This window comes from Scyliorhinus canicula, chromosome 14 (genome assembly GCF_902713615.1).
Source record: "Scyliorhinus canicula chromosome 14, sScyCan1.1, whole genome shotgun sequence".
In the NCBI taxonomy this organism is placed as follows: domain Eukaryota; kingdom Metazoa; phylum Chordata; class Chondrichthyes; order Carcharhiniformes; family Scyliorhinidae; genus Scyliorhinus; species Scyliorhinus canicula.
This window is the reverse complement of record NC_052159.1, coordinates 158,175,130-158,203,106: the sequence shown is the minus strand read 5'-3', so window position 1 is coordinate 158,203,106 and position 27,977 is coordinate 158,175,130. Positions and strand designations below refer to the sequence as shown.

The following is a 27,977-nucleotide window of genomic DNA, read 5'->3' as shown; positions in this document are numbered from 1 at the left end:
TTCATTGTAAGTGGCAGCATGTATGGAGTAACCAAGAGGTTTCCACGGAAACACAAAGTATTTGCGTGATGGACCGAGTGAGATGAATAATGTTATAGAGCGCCAGAGATGTTTGGACATTAAATGAAGTCCATGTGTTGGTAGAAAGCTGTGTGATTGTCAAATCTGGTTAAGGGTATGGTTCACAGCTCATGTAAACATTTGTGGGACTTCACGGCAATGAATCAGACGAGCAGTTCAACCTCGCAATGTGGTTGTGGCACCCACCCACTCCCTTCTCCCTGCCCAAAGAGGCGGATGTGTTTTTGTCAGTTTTTGAACTTGAGGCTAGCTGTGGAGAGTTTACCAGTTTCAAACGCTGGGTTATCATGTTGTCAGGGGCAGGAGATGTGAATGGGGATGATCCCAGCAATTTACAGCAAACTCTGTCTGAGAGAAAAATATAGAGATAGAGAGGGAAGTGAAAACTTAACCCCCTTATGGCAATGATTTAAACTGTGTGTCAGGGCCAAGACGGCACAGGCTGGTTAGCGAAGCCCGGTTGGTGGAGCCTGGTTAGAGGAGCCTGATTAGTGGAGCCTGGTTAACAGGGCCCAGTTAGAGGAGCGGTTAGCGGAGTTCAGTTAGAGGAGCGGTTAGCGGAGCCTGGTTGGTGGCAAAATGAGCCAGCACAGACTTGATAGACTGAATGGTCTCCTGTGGTGTAACCATTTTATACATAGAAAATAGGAGCAGGAGGAGGCCATTCGACCCCTCAACCCTGCTACGCTATTCATTATGATCATGGCTGCTCATCAAGTTCAACACCCCGACCCCACCTTCCGCCCATATCCCTATAGCCCCAAGAGCTGTATCTAATGCAAGTTTAGAGGCTGCAATGCCCTTCTGTAATCTTCCCCAAATCAGGCCTGAGAGCAACAGAAAAAGAAGGAAAATCCAGCAGTGAGGCTAATTGATGTCTCAGAGAGAGAAGAGAGGGAATCTTCTCAACAACATTGATATAGAGCCTTAAATATAACCTCCCCAAAGAGCTTCACGGGAGTAATTATCAAACAAAATATTTGACACTGACGAAGGGAGATATTGGGACAGGAAACCCACACCTTTGTTAAAGAGGGAGGTTTTAAGAGGCATCTTATGTGGGCAGCACGGTAGCATGGTGGTTAGCATAAATGCTTCACAGCTCCAGGGTCCCAGGTTCGATTCCCAGCTTGGGTCACTGTCTGTGCGGAGTCTGCACGTCCTCCCTGTGTGTGCGTGGGTTTCCTCCGGGTGCTCCGGTTTCCTCCCACAGTCCAAAGATGTGCGGGTTAGGTGGATTGGCCATGCTAAATTGCCCGTAGTGTCCTAAAAAGTAAGGTTAAGGGGGGGTTGTTGGGTTACGGGTATAGGGTGGATACGTGGGTTTGAGTAGGGTGATCATTGCTCGGCACAACATCGAGGGCCGAAGGGCCTGTTCTGTGCTGTACTGTTCTATGTTCTATGTTATAAAATATTAGAGGGAGGTGGAGAGGTTTAGAGAGGGAGAGCTGGAGCTCAGAACCCAAACAATTGAAGGCACATCTGCCAATGATGGTGCAATGGAAAGCGGGGATGGGCAATGCTGTCATTTACCATTGGATTGGATTGGATTGGATTGGATTTGTTTATTGTCACGTGTACCAAGGTACAGTGAAAAGTATTTTTCTGTGAGCAGCTCAACAGATCATTCAGTAGATGGAAGAAAAGGGAATTAAACAAAATTCAAGAAAATACAAGAAAATACATGAGAATACATAATAGGGCAACACAAGATATACAATGTAACTACATAAGCATTGGCATCGGATGAAGCAGACAGGGTGTAGTGTTAATGAGGTCAGTCAATAAGAGGGTCATTTAGGAGTCTGGTGACAGTGGGGAAGAAGCTGTTTTTGAGTCTGTTCGTGCGTGTTCTCAGACTTCTGTATCTCCTGCCCGATGGAAGAAGTTGGAAGAGTGAGTAAGCCGGGTGGGAGGGATCCTTGATTATGCTGCCCGCTTTCCCCCGGCAGCGGGAGGTGTAGATGGAGTCCATGGATGGGAGGCAGGTTTGTGTGATGGACTGGGCGGTATTCACGACTCTCTGAAGTTTCTTGTGGTCCTGGGCCGAGCAGTTGCCATACCAGGCTGTGATGCAGCCCGATAGGATGCTTGCTATGGTGCATCTGTAAAAGTTGGTAAGGGTTAATGTGGACATGCTAAATTTCCTTAGTTTCCTGAGGGGTAGAAGCATGGCATCATCGGAAAGGAAGTGTGCCATGTGATCCAAGTTTAGTTCCACCTTTGCTTTTAAGCAGAGCACATGTGCATAGCTCTGCTGGTGTCTTTAAGCTTTCTATCTCTGTACAAAAGTTCCCAGGTGCCTAGTCTCAATACATTAACCCACAATGTCTTCACCTAATCCCATATGAGTGATTGGTGTCTTTCCAGCTTTATAAAATTACAACAGGCAAGCGGCCAAAATTGGTGGAACACAGAAATCCTGGAGGCTTGTGTGACTGGAGGTGATTACAGAGATAGGGAGGGATGAGGAGATTGGGGGGGGGGGGGGGGGGGGGGGTGGTTGAAAACCAGGATGAATGTTAAAATGAAGGCATGGCTGGATGTTCTATCAATGTATAGTATTGAGGGCAAATGTGATGGGTGAATAGAACAGAATTTGGTGCTGGCCTGTATAGAGAGGTATGCAGACAATGTCTAATACCAAAGCTGGACAGTGTTCTCAATAGATTTTTGGGATGGGGATAGAACAGGGAGGTGCAGCTGAGCTGGAAGACCAGCCAGGACTATTATGAATGGTGGAGCAGGCTTGAAGACTCGAGTAGCTTCTAGTTCCTATGTTCCCATGTTCTTATAAACATGAAGAATGATGTTGCTGGGACAATACATGTTTTGGGAACTTCTGGCCAGAAGTCAAAGATGATCAGAGGAATAGATAGAGTAGACAGTCAGAGACCTTTCCCCCGGCTGGAACAAACCATTACAAGGGGACATAAATTTAAGGTGAATGGTGGAAGATATGGGGGGGGGGGGGGGGGGATATCAGAGGTAGGTTCTTTACCCAGAGAGTAGTGGGGGCATGGAATGCACTGCCTGTGGAAGTCGTTGAGTCGGAAACATTAGGGACCTTCAAGCGGCTATTGGATAGGTACATGGATTACGGTAGAATGATGGGGTGTAGATTAATTTGTTCTTAATCTAGGACAAAAGTTCGGAACAACATCGTGGGCCGAAGGGCCTGTTCTGTGCTGTATTTTCCGATGTTCTGTGTTCTAAAGGAACTCATTATAACAGAATCTATGGGCAGATTTCAGTTCCACCCACCATGGAATCAGAAACTCCTGCCCAACGTCAACAGACCTGTAGATAGTCCGTCAGGATTTCCCATCTCCCCCGGGTGCAGTGGGTTATCCCTGTTGTCTCATGGCGCCGAGGTCCCAGGTTCGATCCCGGCTCTGGGTCACTGTCCGTGTGGAGTTTGCACATTCTCCCCGTGTTTGCGTGGGTTTCACCCCCACAACCCAAGGGTAGGTGGATTGGCCACGCTAAAAATTGCCCCTTAATTGGAAAAATGAATTGGGTACACTAAATTTAAAAAAAGGACTTCCCATCCCACCAGGGATGATTCCAGCAGCGGGCGAGATGGAAAATCCCGCCATATGTTAAGCAGGTGAACATTTGGGTCATCTAATTACTGCCAGAAGCTGTAAGGTGGTTTTTGAATCAAGGTGAATACTCCGAGACACCAGCTTGTGCATGCTATTGATCACAACTGCACAAATCACGCTGTCCACTCTTATATAGTAATGGATTATTTGGAGGAACACATTGGGGTTACCAGGGATCCCATTGGTTCATGAACTCTTGCCCCCACGAATTGCCAGATATCTCAAGCTGCTGGTGGCAAATGATCTCCGTGTTCAAGTTGTGACTGATCCACCAAAAAGGCAACAGCATCAAAACCGGCCTGATCTGAAGCTGCAGATACAAGACAAACCAGCAAGAAGTTATATAGACACAAATGAAGAAGATTAAGTGGGGATTTGTAATGGGTGTTCAAAGATATGAAGGGTTTAGGTAGAGTAAATAAGGATAAATTGTTTCAAGTGTCAGGAGGGCGGGTAGCCAGAGACGTAGGTTTAAGACAAATTGGTAAAAGAACTGGAGGGGCAAATGAGGAGAATATCTTTTATATACAATTTTAATTGGGAGTTTTTCCATTTTAACAAATAATGCAACAAATACTCTGGATTGGTACAGCTCAGCATAAATGTCTCAGCAACACATAGATACAGAAAAATACAGAACAACAATACAGATGGTTAGGCTTTTAACTCTGTTAGTTGTTGTGTTCTGGAATGTGCAGTCTGGAAGGGCGTTGGAAGCAGATTCAGTGGGAATTTTTTTTAAGGGAATTGAATTTAACAAAAAGTTGCTTTTAAATCGAGAGGCGACACGGTGGCGCAGTGGTTAGCACTGCTGCCTCACAGCTCCAGGGTCCCAATTCGATTCCAGCCTCGGGTCACTGTCCGTGTGGAGTCTGCACGTTCTCCCAGAGTCTGCGTGGGTTTCCTCCGGGTGCTCCCGTTTCCTCCCACAGTCCAAAGATGTGCAGGTTAGGTGGATTGGCCGTGATAAATTGCCCTTAGTGTCCAAAAGGTTAGGTGGGGTTACTGGGTTACGGGGATAGGGTGGAGGCGCTGGTTTAAGTAGGGTGCCCTTTCCAAGGGCTGGTGCAGACTCAATGGGCCGAGTGGCCTCATTCTGCACTGTAAGTTCTATGATTCTAAATAAGGCTATGGTACCATATCTCACAAACTGATGGGTCTCTCATTGAATCCTGGGAGTCCGTTCTACTCATGCAGCAGATCAGGCTAGTCCTGGGCGAGAGGCCATGCCTCAAACCCCAAGAGCAGGGGTCACGTGCATGGCCTGGACGCATTGCCAGTGATTGTAAAGGGGCATCTATCCCAGCACAGCGTGATCCACCAAAGGCCCCCAGCCCTGGCTTGTGAAACCTGGTTGGATACACACAGAGAGGTTTCAGGACAGGTCCTCCTGCCTCATCCCACTCCTCCCCCACACCTCCCCATTACTCCCCCAACACAGCCAGCTTCACGGTCTCTGGGTTTCTCCTGGAGCATAATGGACACTCCTGGAGAATTGGCAATTGATCCAACTGGGCCAAAGTTTAAACATTAATTCTTTCTTTTGCCCTGTGCAACTAGACAGTATAATTGATCTGCTCTGTGATTGATTAGTCTACTAAAGATTTAGGGCCCTCACAAGGGCTCAGAGACTTGTCAAGGACACACACAATAGGATTTCTGATGGAAGCCTGGAGGCGTGTTCAGAAATTAATTAATCTCAGTGCCGGCAGCAGGAGAAATCCATCCATTCTGGTGTTAAAACAAAACTGCAGTTTATGAAAGAATTCTTCAAACGTTTTTGTTTTCTAGTTCTAAAAGCATTTGACATGGCGAGAAAAATATTGATTGAGTAACGTCCAAGAGTCGCCTAATCAGAAGAGATTTTTTGATTTTCGATTGGGAAGGGAATGGACCTGGGTGACCAATAGGGGCATTGTGGGGGTGGGCCATTCAAGGTGGGAGGTGGGTCGTAATGAAACGTCCAGAAAAGTCCCAAACGCGGGACTGAGGCTTTCTGCCGGCTCCAGCCCAGGAATTCTGGGGCTGGTTTAAGGTGGAATGTTTCTTACCAAAGCTGTCGACCGATCGTGATTCATCTAACAGCACACGCACAAATCTGTCCAGTCAGATGCAAAAGCAATAATTTACAAATCAAATGGGTTTGTTAGTCAATGAATTAAATCCCTTCAGTACTCATCATTAATGGTATAGAATTTACAGCCCACGGACAGGCAATTGGCCTTTACCGCTGTGTATGCTTCACGTGACCCTTTGCAGCTAAAAACATCATTCGAGTTAACTGACGGAACATTTTCAAAAGTAAGAATAATAAATCTTTTGCTCGCCGTTTATGGAGCCAAGGCAGGTAGATGAAGTTAAGATCTAATCATCTTTGATCAGATTTTTTTAATGGTGCACTTGATATGCGCAAAAAAAGTCTCCTCTTTGCCGTTATACATTTGTCATTTTATAAGTTAAACTGAGAGAGGTACAAAAGAAGCCAAGGGGGAGGGTGCGGGGGTGGGGCACACGGTGGCGCAGTGGTTAGCACTGCTGCCTCACGGCGCCAAGGACCCGGGTTCGATCCCGGCCCCGGGTCACTGTCTGTGTGGAGTTTTCACATTCACACACACAACAGTCCAGAAGGAGGCCATTCGGCCCATCGAGTCTGCACCGGCTCTTGGAAAGAGCACCCTACCCAAGGTCAACACCTCCACCCTATCCCCATAACCCAGTAACCCCACCCAACACTAAGGGCAATTTTGGACACTAAGGGCAATTTATCATGGCCAATCCACCTAACCTGCACATCTTGTGTCTGTGTGGGTCTCACCCCCACAACCCAAAGATGCGCAGGGTAGGTGGATTGGCCACGCTAAATTGCTCTTTAATTGGAAAAAAAAATAAAAAAAGAAGCCACGAGATCCTGATCTGAGGTTTGTCCGATCCTCCTATTGGGATCGTTCTATGCCTGACAAACCTCTGCTTTTCAGATCTAATTGAGAACTGATGGTAACAAAATGTCAGCTCCACTCAGGATGCGTTGCGTGAACTATAACGATGGCTGTGCTCTGTAATTATTGCACTATCCCATTTTATTTAACCTTCTCTTACAGATCAAGGCGGCAAAAACAACAATCGACAACAACTCTCCTGAAACCTTTCCTCACCTTAACCTAAAATTTAACAAGCTGAAGGTAACACATCTCATGTTCACATTTTCTAGCTTCTTTTTTCTGTACCTTCACTTCCTTTCATATTGTTGCTGGTGTGAAGTCATTCACTGCCCAGGAATCTAGGACCCGTGGAGCAATTGTTACTTAAAAAACTTAAATGAAATTGAGGAAAGTTTAACAAAGTGTCGAAGGAGCCTGGAGGATGCATAAACCTGCTTTGGGCTGCATGTTAATGCCAAAATAGGGCATCGGTCAGGCCACACCTGGAGTATTGTGGGCAGTTTTGGTCTCCTTATCTGAGGAAGGATGTTCTTGCTATGGAGGGAGGGCAGCGAAGGTTTACCAGGCTGATTCCTGGGATGGTGGGACTGTCATATGAGGAGAGACTAAATCGGTTAGGGTTATATTCATTGGAGTTTAGAAGAGTGAGAGGGGATCTCACAGAAACTTATAAAATTCTAACAGGATTAGACAGGGTAGATTCAGAAAGAATGTTCCCGATGATGGGGGGAGTCCAGAACTAGGGGACATAGTTTGAGGATAAGGGGTAAACCTTTTAGGACTGAGGTGAGGAGAAATTTCTTCACCCAGAGAGTGGTGAATCTGTGGAATTCACTCCCACAGAAAGTAGTTGAGGCCAAATTGTTGTGTAATTTCAAGAAGGAATTAGATATCCCTCTTGGGGCTGAAGGAATCAATGGATTTGGTGGGAAGACGGGTCAAGGTATTGAACTTGATGATCGGCCATGATCATAATGAATGGAGGAAGCAGGCTGGAAGGGCCGAACATCCTCCTGCTGCTTCTATTTCCTCTGTAAATCTCTATGTAAAACTGTCGCGTAGGAGAGATTTTCCAAGTAAGGATAAGCTGGTACCGCTGATGGTGGGGATGTTTGAGGAGGAGATAGGGAAGGGGGTGTTACCACACACTTTGCGGCAGGCACTAACTCCCCTGTTGCTTAAAAAAGACAAGGATCCAGGTGGCATATGGCGCACTGGGACTACGGCGCTGAGGACCCGGATTCGATGTGACTTGTGTTGAATAAGGGGCCTCAGCAGAGAACACACAGCTAAGGCCGCACATAGCCCTGTTTTGTACAGGGGGAGCTCTGCATACCGGAATCCCCCAGTACAGCAAGAAGGCCCCAAAGCAACACCCCAGCCCAAACACACTATGGGACAGTCCCCAGCCATCCACCCAACACAGGCCACCCCCAGCCCAATTGCACAGCCACAGAAATGCCAGCTTGGCACCTTGATAGTGCCAGGCTGGCATCCAAGTGCCACTGCCCAGGGTGCCAGGCTAACACTACGCAGCAGCACCAACTGTTCCAAGGCACCACCCTGCCCAAAGTACATGCAGCTGGGACCCTCCCATCCCCTGGGAGACCCTCCCAAGGCTGCCCACCCTGCCCAAAGTACATGCAGCTGGGACCCTCCCATCCCCTGGGAGACCCTCCCAAGGCTGCCCACCCTGCCCAAAGTACATGCAGCTGGGACCCTCCCATCCCCTGGGAGACCCTCCCAAGGCTGCCCACCCTGCCCAAAGTACATGCAGCTGGGACCCTCCCATCCCCTGGGAGACCCTCCCAAGGCTGCCCACCCTGCCCAAAGTACATGCAGCTGGGACCCTCCCATCCCCTGGGAGACCCTCCCAAGGCTGCCCACCCTGCCCAAAGTACATGCAGCTGGGACCCTCCCATCCCCTGGGAGACCCTCCCAAGGCTGCCCACCCTGCCCAAAGTACATGCAGCTGGGACCCTCCCATCCCCTGGGAGACCCTCCCAAGGCTGCCCACCCTGCCCAAAGTACATGCAGCTGGGACCCTCCCATCCCCTGGGAGACCCTCCCAAGGCTGCCCACCCTGCCCAAAGTACATGCAGCTGGGACCCTCCCATCCCCTGGGAGACCCTCCCAAGGCTGCCCACCCTGCCCAAAGTACATGCAGCTGGGACCCTCCCATCCCCTGGGAGACCCTCCCAAGGCTGCCCACCCTGCCCAAAGTACATGCAGCTGGGACCCTCCCATCCCCTGGGAGATCCTCCCAAGTGATGGGCAGCAGGGTAGCATGGTGGTTAGCATAAATGCTTCACAGCTCCAGGGTCCCAGGTTCGATTCCCGGCTGGGTCACTGTCTGTGTGGAGTCTGCACGTCCTCCCCATGTGTGCGTGGGTTTCCTCCGGGTGCTCCGGTTCCCTCCCACAGTCCAAAGATGTGCGGGTTAGGTGGATTGGCCATGCTAAATTGCCCGTAGTGTCCTAATTAAAGTAAGGTTAAGGGGGGGGGGGTTGTTGGGTTACGGGTATAGGGTGGATACGTGGGTTTGAGTAGGGTGATCATGGCTCGGCACAACATTGAGGGCCGAAGGGCCTGTTCTGTGCTGTACTGTTCTATGTTCTATGTTCTATGCCCTTCCGACATTTGTGGAGACCAGTGGTGACAGCGCTGGCCCGAGGTTCCACAGCAGAGGGGGTGAATCCCAAAGGCTCGGGTACCTCGAGAATCTGTACGTTAGAGTGAGACGAGCTGTCTCGCTCTAATACGCAGATTTGGCAAAAAGTGATCCCGGCCACAGTGTTTCGTCAGATCGCGTTGGATCGTGAAGCATTGCGATTCGGGTAGATCCCAGGTGCGGGATCTCCTGGCTTTTAGCGGCCATGCAGTGCCGTGGCGAGCTGCCTTTCGGGCGCAGTGTGGCTATTGGCTCGCGGCCCAAGCCTGTTTTTTGAGAGACTGGCAAAGTTTCCATGGTAACCAGCCATGGCCAGAGAGTCGGTTTCACATCCTTAATGTGCAATATACGGATTTGTACTTTCTCATGACGAACAGATTGAAAGGTTGCTGACTGTATTTTGTATCTCACCTCACAGCTTGAGGAAGATAGACTGTCCACCATTGAAAGAGATAACCGGCTGTTGCTTCAAAAGATGTCGACCATCATGAGGACCACAAGCCGCATTGACAACAAGAACGAGTATAAACTGAGAAGGTAACAGTCCTGACTGAGTGGCTGCACATTCTGACAGTGATGTAGATGTGTGGCAATGGTTTTACAGTCTGTGGCAAGTTTTATTTTCATGGAACCATACAGTACAGAAGTGGGGGGGGGGTTAGCTCAGTTGACGGGACGTCAGGTTCGTGATGCAGAGCGAAGCCAGCAGCGCGGGTTCAACACCCGGAACGGCTGAGGTTATGCCCAAAGGCCCCACCTTCGCAACCTTGCCCCTCGCCCAAGGTGTGGTGACCCTCAGGTTGAATCACCACCAGTCGGCTCTCAAAGGGGAGAACAGCCCACGGTCGCCTGGGACTGTAGCGATATTTGCATTCGTACAGATGGAGGCCATTCTGCCCAGCCAGCCTGTGCCCTCTCTTTGAGAGGTTTATCCAATTAGTTCCACTTCCCTTGCTCTGTCCCACAGCTCTGTAAAAACAGAAATCCAGCATTTCTCTCATTCCCTTTTGAAAGTTAATATTAAATCTGCTTCCACCACACTTTCAACAGTAACACACCCCAGATCAAATCTCACTGTGTCAGCTTTATATCCTCACTTTGCCAATCACCTTAGAACATAGAACAGTACAGCACAGAACAGGCCCTTCAGCCCTCGATGTTGTGCCGAGCAATGATCACCCTACTCAAGCCTAACGTATCCACCCTATACCAGTAACCCCCCCCACATTAACCTTACTTTGACACTAAGGGCAATTTAGCATGGCCAATCCACCTAACCCGCACATCTTTGGACTGTGGGAGGAAACCGGAGCACCCGGAGGAAACCCACGCAGACACGGGGAGGACGTGCAGACTCCACACAGACAGTGGCCCAGCCGGGAATTGAACCTGGGACCCTGGAGCTGTGAAGCATTTATGCTAACCACCATGCTACCGTGCTGCCCACATTAGGTGTGTATGGCCCCATAGCCACTCAGATTGTTCAGTACATGCATAACACAATGTATTTCATACAATCCATAAAATCCCTACAGTGCTGAAGAAGGCCATTCAGCCCATTGAGTTGGCACTGACCCTCTGAAAGAGCACCCTACCTAGGCCCACACCTCCACCCTATCCCTGTAACCCGTAACCCCACCTAACCTTTTTTTTTGACACTAAGGGGCAATTTAGCATGGCCAATCCACGTAACCCGCACATCTTTGGACTGTGGGGGGAAACCGGAGCACCCGGAGGAAACCCACGCACACACGGGGAGGACGTGCAGACTCCGCACAGAAAGTGACCCAAGCCGGGAATCGAACCTGGGACCCTGGCGCTGTGAAACAACTGTGCTAGCCAGTGTGCTACCATAAAATGAATGAATCAGATGGGTCCTTATGACCGTTGGCAATGTTTTCATGGCCATCATTAGGCTTTTAATTCCAGAGATTTGATTGAATTTCACCATGTGTCGTTGTGAGATTTGAACCAAGATCCCCAGAACATTGCCCTGAGCCCCTGGATTATCAGCCTCGTGACAATACCATTATACCACCACCTCCCAACCTGGCGCTGTGAATGAATGAGAGCTTTATCTTAAAGTGTCACCTTTCCAATTATCAGTTTGAACAGTGAAAAGCGTCAACGAGAACAACTGAGAGTCAATCAAGAGAACAAGACCATGCAGGAACGCCTCAAGCTGGTCCAGCCCCAGTACGATCATCTCAAATGGCACCAGGACTGGTACAAAGCTGAGAAACTCATGGACCACATTGCTCGATACCCCCGTGGCTGGTACAATGCACAGAACTCAAAGGTAACTCTCTCAGAATCTGTGGGCAGCATCAGTGCTCCGCGCCCAGTCGTGTGTCTGCTGCATCCATGAATAATTTAATTCCCTCCCCTGCCTTGATTCGCCTTGATGTGGAGATGCCGGCGTTGGACTATTGCTTTCAGATAGCTCTGACCCATTTTCTGCTATTAACACCTACTCTGGACCAAAAGTCTATTCTTTAAAACTATCGTTACTCCTCCCCTTGTCTTCTGTTCCGTGACACGTTTATCATTTAATCTCCCCTGCCCTGTAATCTATCCCTTGGCTTTCTCGTTGTTCCACCCACCCCCTCCCCGATTTCCCAACAATCTTCAGTTCAGAGCAGCCACGCCAGACTCGAAACATTGACCCTGCTTCTCTCTCCAGCGGTGCTGCTGTACCCACCTGCTGGGCCTTTTCAGCATCCTCGGCTAAATCGGTTGAGATTTCCAGCATCTGCAGTATTTTGCTTCTTTTAACTCTTTACCTGCCAGGCTGTTCAAAAACCTCCATTCAACCCACCCGAGGTCTGTGTGCTCCTTCAGTACTGGCCTCTTACGCATCCTTAATCTTCATCTCCTCCTCCTTGGTGGCTGAGCCTCCAGCTGCCCGAGTCCCAAGCTCTGAAATTCTCCACTCTACTTCTCGGCCTCACCTCGCACCCCCCCCCCCCCCCCCCGCCCGCAACCCCCCCCCCCCCCCTTTTAGGATTCTCCTTAAAATCTACCTTTTGTTCACCTGTCCCAATGACGTACAGTGTCAGATTTGAAATGAAATGGAATGAAAATCACTTATTGTCACAAGTAGGCTTCAAATGAAGTTACCGTGAAAAGCCGCTAGTGAAGCCACTCATTGAAGCCACCCCAGTAACTGTACAGTGTCTTATTTCCTGTGAACGATGTTGATTTATCCGCGTGACTACCCCACAGAGGCACATTGCAATGTGCTGTATTACTCCCGAGGTACATTACAAAGCTTTGCACAGGGTTTTTATTATTAAAAAGGCAAAAGCAAAAACAAGCAGTGTAAATTTAAAGGATTTGTGGGTAAAGGATGTTGAAGTAGTTTGTGGCACAAAATCCCATCTCCCCAGAACTCCCCGCAACTCTCCACCCACACGTTCTGAATTTAAGGTGTCAGCTGTGTCTCAATATCTCACCTCTGACTCAGAGGATTCTGGGTTCAAGTCTCTCTCCAGATCTTGAGCCCAAATATCAAGGCTGACATTCTGTGTATTACTGAGGGAGTGCTGAATTGCCAACAGTGTCACTGTGTGTATTACTGAGGGAGTGTTGAACTGCCAACAGTGTCACTGTGTGTATTACTGAGGGAGTGCTGAACTGCCAACAGTGTCACTGCGTGTATTACTGACGGAGTGCTGAATTGCCAGCAGTGTCTCTGTGTATTACTGAGGGGGTGCTGAACTGCCAACAGAGTCACTGTGTGTATTACTGAGGGAGTGCTGAAATGCCAACAGTGTCACTGTGTGTATTACTGAGGGAGGAAGAGAGATGGAGATTTGAGACAGAAATTCAGGGAGCTAGGGTGGAAGCTGAGAGCTAGAACAAACGGAGTTGTTATCTCTGGGTTGTTACCTGTGCCACGTGCTAGCGAAGTGAGAAATTAAGGAGAGAGAGGAGTTGAACACATGGCTACAGGGATGGTGCATGAGGGAGGGTTTTGGTTTCCTGGATAATTGGGGCTCATTCTGGGGTAGGTGGGACCTCTACAAACAGGATGGTCTTCACCTGAACCAGAGTGGTACCAATATCCTGGGGGGGAGATTTGCTAGTGCTCTTCGGGGGGGTTTAAACTAATTCAGCAGGGGGATGGGAACCTAAATTGTAGTCCCAGTGTACAGGACGTTGAGAGTAGTGAGGTCAGGGATAGGGTTAAAAGTTCGAAAGAGGGCACCGGCAAGCAGGACGCTGGTTTGAAGTGTGTCTACTTCAACACCAGGAGCATCCGGAATAAGGTGGGTGAGCTTGCAGCATGGGTTGGTACCTGGGATCTCGATGTTGTGGCGATTTCGGAGACATGGGTAGAGCAGGGACAGGAATGGGTGTTGCAGGTTCCAGGATTTAGATGTTTCTGTAAGAACAGAGAAGATGGTAAAAGAGGGGGGGGTGTGGCATTGTTAATCAAGGAAAGTATTACGGTGGTAGAAAGGACGTTTGAGGACTCGTCTACTGAGGTAGTATGGGCCGAGGTTAGGAACAGGAGAGGAGAGGTCACCCTGTTGGGAGTTGTCTATAGACCTCCGAATAGTTCCGGAGATGTAGAGGAAAGGATTGCAAAGATGATTCTCAACAGGAGCGAGAGTAACAGGGTAGTTGTTATGGGGGACTTTAACTTTCCAAATATTGACTGGAAATACTATAGTTTGAGTACTATAGATGGGTCAGTTTTTGTGCAGTGTGTGCAGGAGGGTTTTCTGACACAGTATGTAGACAGGCCAACAAGGGGCGAGGCCACATTGGATTTGGTACTGGGTAATGAACCCGGCCAGGTGTTAGATTTAGATGTAGGTGAGCACTTTGGTGATAGTGATCACAATTTGGTTATGTTTACTTTAGCAATGGGCAGGGATAGGTATATACCGCAAGGCAAGAATTATAGCTGGGGGAAAGGCAATTATGATGCTATTCGGCAAGATTTAGGATGTATAGGATGGGGAAGGAAACTGCAGGGGATGGGTACAATCGAAATGTGGAGCTTTTTCAAGGAACAGCTACTGCGTGTCCTTGATAAGTATGTACCTGTCAGGCAGGGAGGAAGTTGTCGAGCAAGGGAACCGTGGTTTACTAAGGAAGTCGAAGCACTTGTCAAGAGGAAGAAGAAGGCTTATGTTAGGATGAGACATGAAGGCTCAGTTAGGGCACTTGAGAGTTACAAGTTAGCCAGGAAGGACCTAAAGGGAGAGTTAAGCTCCCTTTAGGTCCTTCCTGGCTAACTTGTAATTAAGCGAGGAGAGGACACGAAAAGTCATTGGTGGATAGAATCAAGGAAAACCCTAAGGCTTTCTATAGGTATATCAGGAACAAAAGAATGACTAGCGTAAGATTTGGGCCAATCAAGGATAGTAGTGGAAGGTTGTGTGTGGAATCAGAGGAGATAGGGGAAGTGTTAAATGGGTATTTTTCATCAGTGTTTACACTGGAGAAAGACAATGTTGTCGAGGAAAATACTCAGGTTCAGTCGACCAGGCTAGATGGAATTGAGGTTCACAAGGAGGAATGGTTAGCAATTTTGGAAAGTGTAAAAATAGATAAGTCCCCTGGGCCAGATGGGATTTATCCTAGGATTCTCTGGGAAGCCAGGGAGGAGATTGCAGAGCCTTTGTCCTTGATCTTTATGTCGTCTTTGTCGACAGGAATAGTGCCGGAAGACTGGAGGATAGCAAATATTGTCCCCTTGTTCAAGAAGGGGATTAGAGACAACCCTGGTAATTATAGACCTGTGAGCTTTACTTCGGTTGTGGGTAAAATGTTGGAAAAGGTTGTAAGAGATAGGGTTTATAATCATCTTGAAAAGAACAAGTTGATTAGCGATAGTCAACACGGTTTTGTGAAGGGTAGGTCATGCCTCACAAACCTTATTGAGTTTTTTGAGAAGGTGACCAAACAGGTGGATGAGGGTAAAGCGGTTGATGTGGTGTATATGGATTTCAGTAAGGCGTTTGATAAGGTTCCACACGGTAGGCTATTGCAGAAAATAAGGAAGTATGGGATTGAAGGTGATTTAGCGGTTTGGATCAGTAATTGGCTAGCTGAAAGAAGACAGAGGGTGGTGGTTGATGGCAAATGTTCATCCTGGAGTTCAGTTACTAGTGGTGTACTGCAAGGATCTGTTTTGGGGCCACTGCTGTTTGTCATTTTTATAAATGACCTGGAAGAGGGTGTAGAAGGGTGGGTTAGTAAATTTGCAGATGACACGAAGGTCGGTGGAGTTGTGGATAGTGCTGAAGGATGTTATAGGATACAGAGGGACATAGATAAGCTGCAGAGCTGGGCTGAGAGGTGGCAGATGGAGTTTAATGCGGAAAAGTGAGAGGTGGTTCACTTTGGAAGGAGTAACAGGAATGCAGAGTACTGGGCTAATGGCAAGATTCTTGGTAGTGTAGATGAACAGAGAGATCTCGGCATCCAGGTACATAAATCCCTGAAAGTTGCCACCCAGGTTAATAGGGCTGTTAAGAAGGCATATGGTGTGCTAACCTTTATCAGGAGGGGGATTGAGTTTCGGAGCCACAAGGTCATGCTGCAGCTGTACATAACTCTGGTGCGGCCGCACCTGGAGTACTGCGTGCAGTTCTGGTCACCACATTATAGGAAGGATGTGGAAGCTTTGGAAAGGGTTCAGAGGAGATTTACTAGGATGTTGCCTGGTATGGAGGGAAGGTCTTACGAGGAAAGGCTCAGGGAATTGAGGTTGTTTTCGTTCAAGAGGAGAAGGCTGAGAGGTGACTTAATAGAGACATATAAGATAGTCAGAGGGTTAGATAGGGTGGACAGTGAGAGTCTTTTTCCTCGGACGGTGATGATCAACACGAGGGGACATAGCTTTAAATTGAGGGGTGGTAGATATAGGACAGATGTCAGAGGCAGTTTCTTTACTCAGAGAGTAGTAGGGGTGTGGAACTCCCTGCCTGCAACAGTAGTAGACTCGCCAACTTTAAGGGCATTTAAGTGGTCACTGGATAGGCATATGGATGAAAATGGAATAGTGTAGGTCAGATAGGCTTCAGATGGTTTCACAGGTCGGCGCAACATCGAGGGCCGAAGGGCCCGTACTGCGCTGTAATGTTCTATGTTCTATGTTCTAAGAGTTCCTTTGACACTATGCCTCAGCGCCTCAAGCAGCCCCCATCACTGTTCCCATCCGGGTAGATGGCCATCTGTTGCAAATGGAACTTGACATCGGAGTGGCAGTGTCGGTGTCGGCTTTAAAACCTTTGAAGATATTTGAAGAGGGACCCGGGTGCTGGACTATCTAATTCCACGGCGCGTTTCATCACCTGTACTGGAGAACAACTGTTAATTGCCGGGACATCGAAGGCCCTGTAGTGTATGTCACCAGAAGCCCAATCGCCGTTAATGGGGACGGGCCTACTTTGTGGGGCTACGATTGGCTCCACCATTTACACTTAGATTGGAGTTGAATTCTGCAGGTCAGCTGGGTGGTCTATGTGCTGTTTTGGGGAAGTTGCCCGCAGTATTCCTCCCAGAGCTCGGCACCAGCAGAGGGGCCGAAGCAAGGATTCACCTCTGGCCCAGCCTCTGTTTCTCCGGACCCGCCCTGGTCTGTACTCCTTATTTGACAAAGTTAATTCAGAGTTGGATCGTCTGAAAACATTGGACATAATCCAGTTCGTTTTGCTGCTCCGGTTTTCCCGTCCTCAAGCTTCCGTATTTGTGGGGATTATAAATTAACCGTGAATACCGCTTCCCGCCTGGACAAATACCCACTTCCGTCAATAGGAGACCTTTACGCCAAAGTGAGTAGCGAGATTACATTCACAAAATTAAACGTTAGAAATGCGTATCTGCAGCTGCCGCTGGATGAGGCTTTGCGGTGTTATGTCACCATCAACACCCAATGGGGCCTATTTGAATCCACGCCGTTGCCTTTTGGGATGACAGCCGCATGCGCCATTTTTCAGCGCACCACGGAATCCCCGCCACGTGGATTACCGCGGGTGGCCGTTTATCTGGATGATGGTTTGGTCACCGGCACCTCGCGAGAGGAACACCTGAACAATCTGGAGGCCGAACTCCGCTGATTCCGTGTCAAGAGAAATGCGTTTTTCGTTTGCGCGAGGTGGTCTATCTGGGCCACCGAGTGACCTCCACCCCGCGGCGGACAGCCTCCAAATGGCTCCGGCTCCCACCGACACCGCGTCTCTGAGGTTCTTCTTAGGCCTCGTTAATTATTATGGAAAATTCATTCCACATCTGGCTGTCATTCCGGACCCGCTACATTCTCTTTTGAGGAAAAACTCCAAATGGCTTTGGAGCTCCGACCAGGAAACCGCCTTCCAGCGAATAAAGCGGCTGACGACCTCGGGCTTGCTGGTGCACTTTGACCCTTGGAAACCTGTGATCATCAGCTGTACGGGATCGGAGAGGTGTTGGTGCATCAAATGCTGGATGGTTCAGAGCGGCCTATTGCCTTTGTTTCCAGGACCCTGCCGGCGGCCGAGCGCCGCTTTGCCCACATCGAGAAAGAAGGCTTGGTGGTGATTTTCCATCAATATGTGTACAGGCAGGAGCCTTCCGGTGGCGGCCATGGTGTGAGGGTCGCACGTTTGACAACTAGTTTCTCAGTCCTTTTCCCCAGTTCCCGGGTGGATGTTTTGGAGCAAATAGGTGCAGAGATGGTGGAGGAAAGTTATACTCCACTGGTGAGGCCAGTGGGTGGATCCGCGGACCAGAAGTGGGTCTAGAAGAAAGGAGCTGCACAAAGAAGAAACTCTACATGCGCCACAGGGGAAGATGGCAGCGGGTAAAGGGCCGACTCTACCAGCCCAATGGGCGACAGAGTAGTTGGTGGACTTCCTGAACAAAAGGTTCAGGCAACAGAAGAGGGAGGATCAGGAGGGCCTGGCCAAGGTGGCAGACCCGCTGACAGCGGGGATCGACTGTGTGGATCTGAGGGGAATGGGGAGGGGGGGGGAATGGCGGGGAGGGGAGATGGGGGAGAATGACGGGGATGGGGGAATGGAGGGGGATGGGGGGATGGGGGAATGGAGGGGAATGGCGGGGATGGGGGAATGGAGGGGAATGGCGGGGATGGGGGAATGGAGGGGAATGGCGGGGATGGGGGGAATGGTGGGGATGGGGGGAATGGTGGGGATGGGGGTGAACGGCGGGGATGGGAGATGGGGGAGAATGACGGGGAGGGGGGGATGGGGGAATGGAGGGAAATGGCGGGGAGGGGGTGGAAACGGCGGGGAGGAGGGAGGGGGAACGGCGGGGAGGGGGGATGGGGGAACGGCGGGGAGGGGGGATGGGGGAACGGCGGGGAGGGGGGATGGGGGAACGGCGGGGAGGGGGGATGGGGGAATGGCGGGGAGGGGGGATGGGGGAATGGCGGGGAGGGGGGATGGGGAATGGCGGGGAGGGGGATGGGGGGAACGGTGGGGAGGGGGGATGGGGGAATGGCGGGGAGGGGGGATGGAGGAACGGTGGGGAGGGGGGATGGGGGAACGGCGGGGAGGGGGGATGGGGGAACAGCGGGGAGGGGGGATGGGGGAAATGGCGGGGAGGGGGGATGGGGGAACAGCGGGGAGGGGGGATGGGGGAATGGCGGGGAGGGGGAATGGAGGGGAATGGTGGGAAGGGGGGATGGGAGACCGGCGGGGAGGGGGGATGGGGGAACGGCGGGGAGGGGGGATGGGGGAACGGCGGGGAGGGGGGATGGGGGAACGGCGGGGAGGGGGATGGGGGAATGGGGGGGGAGGGGGGATGGGGGAACGGCGGGGAGGGGGATGGGGGAATGGCGGGGAGGGGGGGATGGGGGAACGGCGGGGAGGGGGGATGGGGGAACGGCGGGGAGGGGGGATGGGGGAACGGCGGGGAGGGGGGATGGGGGATCGGCGGGGAGGGGGGATGGGGGAACGGCGGGGAGGGGGGATGGGGGAACGGCGGGGAGGGGGGATGGGGGAACGGCGGGGAGGGGGGATGGGGGAACAGCGGGGAGGGGGGGATGGGGGAACGGGGGGGAGGGGGGATGGGGGAACGGGGAGGGGGAATATGGCGGGGAGGGGGGATGGGGGAACGGCGGGGAGGGGGGATGGGGGAACGGGGGAGGGGGAATGGCGGGGAGGGGGGATGGGGGAATGGCGGGGAGGGGGATGGGGGAACGGGGGGAGGGGGGATGGGGGAATGGCGGGGAGGGGGGATGGGGGAATGGCGGGGAGGGGGATGGAGGAATGGTGGGGAGGGGGGATGGGGGAATGGCGGGGAGGGGGAATGGCGGGGAGGGGGGATGGGGGAATGGCGGGGAGGGGGAATGGCGGGGGAGGGGGGATGGGGGAATGGCGGGGAGGGGGGATGGGGGAGGGGGATGGGGGAACGGGGGGATGGGGGAATGGCGGGGAGGGGGGATGGGGGAACGGGGGGATGGGGGAACGGCGGGGAGGGGGAATGGCGGGGAGGGGGATGGAGGAACGGCGGGGAGGGGGGATGGGGGAACGGCGGGGAGGGGGGATGGGGGAACGGCGGGGTGGGGGGATGGGGGAATGGCGGGGAGGGGGGATGGGGGAACGGCGGGGGTGGGGGGGATGGGGAATGGCGGGGAGGGGGGATGGGGGAATGGCGGGGAGGGGGGATGGGGGAATGGCGGGAAGGGGGGATGGGGGAACGGCGGGGAGGGGGAGGGGGGAATGGCGGGGAGGGGGGATGGGGGAACAGGGGGGATGGGGAACGGCGGGGAGGGGGGGGTTGGTTGTTATTTATTTATTATAAGACTTCCTGTTTATTCTCTGTTTTTGGTTTGGGTTGGGTTTTATATATATATTTATATATTTGTACTTTCTGAGGGTTTTGGCCAAGGTATCATGACTGGTACAGGCTTGGAGGGCCGAAGGGCCTGTTTCTGTGCTCTATTATTCTATGTCCTTTGTATAAATGACTTAATAGAAATATGTTTTTTTAAATATGTGTGCGAATGACATTTCTGATTGATTACTGACCACAAACCTCTGCTGGGCTTTTTTAAAATAAATTTAGAGTACCCAATTCATTTTTCCAATTAAGGGGCAATTTAGCATGGCCGACCACCTACCCTGCACATCTTTGGGTTGTAGGGGTGAAACCCACGCAGACACGGGGAGAATGTGCAAACTCCACACAGACAGTGACCCAGGGCCGGGATCGAACCTGGGACCTCGGTGCCATGAGGCAGCAATGCTAACCACTGTGCCACCGTGCCGTCCCGCTGGGCCTTTTTAAAGAGGATAAGGCCATTCGGCCCACAGCCCCGGCTCGTTACGGTACGGTACCGCACGGTAGCACAGCGGGTAGCACTGTGGCTTCACAGCGCCAGGGACCCAGGCTCGATTCCCTGCTGGGTCACTGTCTGTGCGGAGTCTGCACGTTCTCCCCGTGTCTGCGTGGGTTTCCTCCGGGTGCTCCGATTTCCTCCCACAGTCCAAAGACGTGCAGGTTAGGTGGGTTGGCCGTGATAAATTGCCCTTAGTGACCAAAATGGTTCAGAGGGGTTACGGGGATAGGGTGGAAGTGAGGCTGAAGTGCAGATTTGATGGGCCGAATGGCCTCCTTCTGCACTGTAGGTTCTATGTTCTATGAATCCAACGCTGGGCGTCATTGCGAGTGGATTATGATTACATGTTTGGTCACTGCCCTGGGGCCCCTGCCATTGGAGTCGGTGCCTCCCCACCGTGCTGACAGATTTCCGTGGATGCTGCAAAAGGATCCCATCTTGGGGAAGCTGTGAAACAACGTCCTCATTGCCGGCTGTAGATCAGTAATCTGGGCAGCCGAAGGCCTTCAGCACCAACTTGACCAAGTTAAGGTGGGGTCTTACTCTGGGGGCCGCGCCATTCTGCCTGACCCCCCCCCCCCCCGCGAGGCTCCTCTGATTTGGAGATGGACTCGACTCCCCCGGTACCGGGACCACCTTTTCCTTTGACCCAACCTGTTCAGCTCTGTGTGGGCTCCTTACCGCGCACATACCAACCTGTTCAGCTCTGTGTGGGCTCCTCTCCGCTCAAATACCAACCTGTTCAGCTCTGTGTGGGCTCCTCTCCGCGCACATACCAACCTGTTCAGCTCTGTGTGGGCTCCTTACCGCGCACATACCAACCTGTTCAGCTCTGTGTGGGCTCCTTACCGCGCACATACCAACCTGTTCATCGGGTGAAAATATTTTCCTCACATCACATTTGCTTCTTTCTTTTAAAATGTATTTTATTACAAACATGTATCAAAACAGGTTACAGTGAATAAACACCCCAGGAAACATACTTCCCAACAATCAACTATACAGTCTGTACAGATTTTTCACCCCCCCCCCCCCCAACGACGAACAGCTCCTCAAACACGGTCACAAACATCCCCCACCTTTTCTCAAACTCCCCCTGCTGAGCCCCTTAACTCAGACTTTATCTTCTCTAACCGCAGGAAGTCGCACAGGTCACCCAACCATGCTGCTACCCCCGGTGGCGATGCCGACCGCCACTCCAGCAAAATTCTTCGCCGTGCAATCAGAGAGGCGAAGGCCAAGACTTCGGCCTTCCTCCTCTCCATGAGCTCCAGCTTCTCCAAAACCCCAAATATCGCCACCAAAGGGTCCGGGTCCACTCCCTCCTCCACTATCCTGGCTAAGACCGTGAACATTCCCGCCCAGAATCTTCCCAGTTTTTCACAACCCCAAAACATGTGTGAATGATTCGCTGGCCCTCGCCCACACCTCTCACACTCATCTGCTACCCCCTGAAAGAACCAACTCATTCTCGCCCGAGTCATAGGCACCCTCTGCACTACCTTAAGCTGTATCAGGCTCATCCTTGCACAAGAGGAGGCCCCATTTACCCTTCGCAGTGCCTCACTCCATACTCCCCAATTGATCTCCATTCCCAACTTCGCTTCCCATTTCCCATTTGCTACTTTTGCAAATCACTTTAAATCTGTGCCCTCTCGTCCCTGGTCCTTTTACAGGCGGGAACAGTTTCTCCCGATCTACTCTGTCCAGCCCCCTCATGGTTTTGAACATTTCTATCAAATCTCCTCGCAGTCTTCTCCTCTCCAAGGAGGACAGTCCCAACTCTCCAGTCTATCCTCATCACTGAGGTTTCTCATCCCCGGAACCTGTCCTGCACTCTCTCCAATACGTTCACTTCCTTCCTATAGTGAGGCACCCAGGTCTATGCACAATATTCCAGCTGAGATCTAACTAGTATCTTGTACAAGTTCAGCATCACCTCCTCACTCTTGTACTCTGCCCCTGTTAATAAACCCCGAACAGGCGCCGGAATGTGGCGACTAGGGGCTTTTCACAGTAACTTCATTTGAAGCCTACTTGTGACAATAAGCGATTTTCATTGCATAAAGTCCAGGATACCCTTTGACTTATTAACTGGTCTCTCCTTCTGCCCTGCTACCTTCAATGATCTGTGCACAGTTACGCCCAGGTCCCAAGTTGATGTGAAAGATCTGCAGGCAGTATTTTGGTGAGTAAGGGTGTTCTCACTAGTGTCCTGTGCTAAGGCTTATCCATCAACTAACATCACAAAAATATATCACATTGCTGTGTGTGGCACCTTGCTGTGCACAAATTGGCTGCTGTGTTTCCTACATTACAGCAGTGACCAGAGCTCAGTGGTGGTAAAGCCATCTTCAAAGTTGCTACAGAAATTCAAGTCTTGTCTTTTTTCAATGAACATTTCAGGGATTGGCGTTAATGGAAGACTCTGTGTTTGTTTGGGGATTTTTAAGACAGAGATCGATAGGTTGTTGATTAATAAGGGGATCAGGGGTTATGGGAGAAGGCAGAAGAATGGGGATGAGAGAAATAGCAGCCATAATTGAATGGCGGAGCAGACTCGATGGGCCGAGTGGCCGAATTCTGCCCCTATGTCTTATGGTCTTATGATTTGGGGCTACAATTGAAAGTATTCAACTTGTTTTATTTAAATTCATTAATTGTAGTTTTTATTTCCCCTGATCCACATTTTGCGTTTTCTTTTCCCAGCCCAAAGGAAGCAAATCCTCATTGGTGGGAGGAACCAAGAACAGTAAAAGCGAAGCACCGTTAGGAAAGGGGGAAGAAGTGAAATACAACGAGAAACGTGGAGCAGAGTGAGACAGCCGGACCAACTCCACACCATCTCCTCAATACTCACTCTTAATAATGGTGCATTGGACCGACCGTCTCCCTTTACTTCTGACTGAGATTCAGCTTCAACCTCACCCACCTTATTTCACCTGATTTTACCCAGTGTGAGAACATTTTTGAAAGTTGTAACATGATTGGACAGTCAGGCTCGACGCATTTGTACTTGTCCCAATTTCCCATTGAGTAAGATCCCAGGTCAAAGGGCACCAATGGGCCAGCTGACCTCTGGATATCAGCCTATTGGGAGGGGGCGCACTGTTGCCGGGTGGTGGGGAGTGGGCGAGGGTATGGGGGGGGGGGGGGGGGAATTGGGAAGGAGTCAGGGTTATGGAGAGGGGAGATTGGCTGAGGAGGTAGATTAGGGGATTGGGCTCAGGGGAGTTGGGGATTATGCTGGAGTATTCGGATGGGGGATGGAGGTTTTGGGTGTATGGGGGGGGGGGGCGGGGAGGGTTGAGCGAAAACATTTGGGTTTATTGGAGAGGAGGGTTTCAGAGGGAATATGATGGGATTCATGTTAATGTGGGGCTGGTGATGGGGTGGTTGTGATGTACATTTGGTGGGGGAGGGGGAATGATCAGGTTTTGGGGCTCTGGGGTTGGGGGATTGAGTGGGGGATGGGATTTTGGGACTCTGACGGGGTTAGGGGCCATTGGATTGGGGGAGGGGGTTTTAGGCTGGCTGGGACAAAGAACAAAGAAAAGTACAGCACAGGAACAGGCCCTTCGGCCCTCCAAGCCGTGCCGACCATGCTGCCCGTCTAAACTAAAATCTTCTACAGTTCCTGGGTCCGTATCCCTCTATTCCCATCCTATTCATGTATTTGTCAAGATGCCCCTTAAATGTCACTATCGTCCCTGCTTCCACCTCCTCCTCCGGCAGCGAGTTCCAGGCACCCACAACCCTCTGTGTAAAAAACTTGCCTCGTACATCTCCTCTAAACATTGCCCCTCGCACCTTAAACCTATTCCCCCTAGTAATTGATCCCTCTACCCTGGGGAAAAGTCTCTGACGATCTACTCTGTCTATGCCCCTCATAATTTTGTAGACCTCTATCAGGTCGCCCCTCAACTTTCTTCGTTCCAGTGAGAACAAACCAAGTTTATTCAACCGCTCCTCATAGCGAATGCCCTCCATACCAGACAACATCCTGGTAAATCTCTTCTGCGTCCTCTCTAAATCCACCACATCCTTCTGGCAGTGTGGCGACCAGAATTGAACACTATACTCCAAGTGTGGCCTAACTAAGGTTCTATACAGCTGCAACATGACTTGCCAATTCTTATACTCAATGCCCCGGCCAATGAAGGCAAGCATGCCGTATGCCTTCTTGACTACCTTCTCCACCTGTGTTGCCCCTTTCAGTGACCTGTGGACCTGTACACCTGCATCTCTCTGACTGTCGATACTCTTGCGGATTCTACCATTCACTGTATAATAAGACCATAAGAAAATTCTGGAAATGATGGAAATTAATTTCATGACAAGAGCCGAGAACTGAATAGAAATCCGTTGAATGTAAATGTGTCTGTGTGTTTATTTGAGGAGCGGGTGAAGTACTGTTGCTATATTTTAAATGCAGTAGTTATATAACGGAAGAGATTGTTGGTGGAGCCTCGGCTCCCTGTGAGAGGGAAGCTTCGATCACATTGTGTTTGTGTGATCACACATTCAGCTGTGTTCAGACCAGCTTTGCCTTTGCCAGTTGAAACTGTGTGGTTGGTGCCTTTAACGGAAATGTGGTCAGTGTGTGGAGCTCCCAGCAGCAGCCCATCATTCTGCTGCTTATTTAAAGGCCAATGTTGTTAACTTGGGTTTCTGCCCCTCACCTACTCCACCCAGAATAAACCACACTGCACCCAAAACACATCCTACAACACATATCAACACGTGCTTACTTATTTCTCTTCAAAGTAATTCACAGCGTTTCTGACATTGTGATACGCCCCACGCTTCAAAACAACTCCACCTTTCCTGTGTGTGGAGGTGAAAGATCACTTTACGTTTGTTGCTTGTTTAGAATCACACAATCCTTAGAGTGCAGAAGGAGGCCATTCAGCCCATCAAGTCTGAACCAACTCTCTGAAAGAGGACCCTACCTGGACCCAGCCCCCCGCCCCATCCCCATTCCGCCAAATCTTTTGGACACTAAGGGGCAATTTATCATGGCCAATCCACCGAACATGGACTGGGGGTAGATTATTGTTGTGATGATGAAAGGACATTGGAAGTAGATTCAATTATAACTTTCTACAGGAAATTGAATAAGTCCTTGTAAAGATTTTCAGAGCTGTGGGGGAAGAGGAGGGGCAGTGAGACTAATTGAATAGCTGGAGGAGCTGACATGGGCTTGATGGGCCAAATGGCCTCTCCTGTGCTGCATCTTCTGCAATTCTGTGAAGGAACCTGTGGACTTTTGGTTGTTTATCTCCAACCTACAGACCCATCATCTTTTTACAATCATTTCAACGTGCATGGGGCAATCTACCGGCTGCGTCAGCCGGTACCGGAGCCTCTCCCTGGATTCCCAACAGCCGTTACACCTTGCACAATCTAACCAGATCTCGCCCGATGTCGCGTTCAGTGGGCAGGGCCCACTCTTGCATGGCCAAGTGAGTTTAAGAACCCACCAAGCTGTGCTCGGGCCAGGTCTAGCTGCCACCCGGTATCTATCGGCCTCGTTGAGGAGACCCCAGCGGGCACAGTTCAATACTGGTCTCCATAAACGTGGACCAGGTGGAATGGTAGCTGTGTGGGGGGAGGTCGGGTGGGCTGGGGGAATCTCCCAGGTGTTTGGAGGCTCCTGGGTGGTTGGCCTCCGGGTAGGGTGGCATCCTGGCACTGTTGGTGTCACCTGGGCACTTTGGCACTGCCAGCTCGGCAATGTTACCCTGGGTGCCAGTCTGGAGGCTGGCATTTTGTCCAGGATGGGATCGGGCCCAAGAGCACCCTGTCCATGTGAAGTCGCTGCCTGTACCTTCCTGCACTCACTGCCTGTACCTTCCTGCACTCACTGCCTGTACCTTCCTGCACTGACTGCCTGTACCTTCCTGCACTCACTGCCTGTACCTTCCTGTACTCACTGCCTGTACCTCCCTGCACTCACTGCCTGTACCTTCCTGCACTCACTGCCTGTACGTTCCTGCACTCACTGCCTGTACCTTCCAGCACTCACTGCCTGTACCTTCCCGCACTCACTGCCTGTACCTTCCTGCACTGACTGCCTGTACCTTCCTGCACTCACTGCCTGTACCTTCCTGCACTCACTGCCTGTACCTTCCCGCAATCACTGCCTGTACCTTCCTGCACTGACTGCCTGTACCTTCCTGCACTCACTGCCTGTACCTTCCCGCACTCACTGCCTGTACCTTCCTGCACTCACTGCCTGTACCTTCCTGTACTCACTGCCTGTACCTTCCTGCACTCACTGCCTGTACCTTCCTGCACTCACTGCCTGTACCTCCCTGCACTCACTGCCTGTACCTTCCTGCACTCACTGCCTGTACCTTCCTGCACTCACTGCCTGTACCTTCCTGCACTCACTGCCTGTACCTTCCTGCACTCACTGCCTGTACCTTCCTGTACTCACTGCCTGTACCTTCCTGCACTCACTGCCTGTACCTTCCTGCACTCACTGCCTGTACCTTCCTGCACTCACTGCCTGTACCTTCCTGCACTCACTGCCTGTACCTTCCTGCACTCACTGCCTGTACCTTCCTGCACTCACTGCCTGTACCTTCCTGCACTCACTGCCTGTACCTTCCCTGCACTCACTGCCTGTACCTTCCTGCACTCACTGCCTGTACCTTCCTGCACTCACTGCCTGTACCTTCCTGCACTGATTGCCTGTACCTTCCTGCACTCACTGCCTGTACCTTCCTGTACTCACTGCCTGTACCTTCGTGCATTCACTGCCTGTACCTTCCTGCACTCACTGCCTGTACCTTCCTGCACTGATTGCCTGTACCTTCCTGCACTCACTGCCTGTACCTTCGTGCATTCACTGCCTGTACCTTCCAGCACTCACTGCCTGTACCTTCCTGCACTCACTGCCTGTACCTTCCTGCACTGACTGCCTGTACCTTCCCGCACTCACTGCCTGTACCTTCCTGTACTGACTGCCTGTACCTTCCTGCACTCACTGCCTGTACCTTCCTGCACAGACTGCCTGTACCTTCCAGCACTCACTGCCTGTACCTTCCCACACTCACTGCCTGTACCTTCCCGCACTGACTGCCTGTACCTTCCTGTACTCACTGCCTGTACCTCCCTGCACTCACTGCCTGTACCTTCCTGCACTGACTGCCTGTACCTTCCTGCACTCACTGCCTGTACCTTCCTGCACTGACTGCCTGTACCTTCCTGCACTGACTGCCTGTACCTTCCTGCACTCACTGCCTGTACCTTCGTGCACTCACTGCCTGTACCTCCCTGTACTCACTGCCTGTACCTTCCCACACTCACTGCCTGTACCTTCGTGCACTCACTGCCTGTACCTTCCTACACTCACTGCCTGTACCTTC

At 51.2% G+C, this 27,977-nt stretch overlaps 1 protein-coding gene across 2 annotated transcripts in view; it reads left to right on the top strand.

Annotated features, from left to right (window-relative positions):
• The window catches only part of LOC119977498 (uncharacterized protein CFAP97D2-like), a 29,685-nt gene extending 5,958 nt beyond the window's left edge, over positions 1 to 23,727 (top strand). The window contains exons 2-6 of one of the 2 annotated variants that reach the window (XM_038818537.1): positions 6,788 to 6,868; positions 9,718 to 9,836; positions 11,406 to 11,598; positions 22,741 to 22,789; positions 23,311 to 23,727. In XM_038818537.1, coding sequence (XP_038674465.1) covers positions 6,788 to 6,868; positions 9,718 to 9,836; positions 11,406 to 11,598; positions 22,741 to 22,767 — 420 coding nt within the window. In that variant the 3' untranslated portion in view covers positions 22,768 to 22,789; positions 23,311 to 23,727. The remainder of the gene's footprint in view (positions 1 to 6,787; positions 6,869 to 9,717; positions 9,837 to 11,405; positions 11,599 to 22,740; positions 22,790 to 23,310) is intronic. The other variant, XM_038818536.1, reaches the window with a different exon arrangement.
• The last annotated feature ends 4,250 nt before the right edge of the window (positions 23,728 to 27,977 follow it).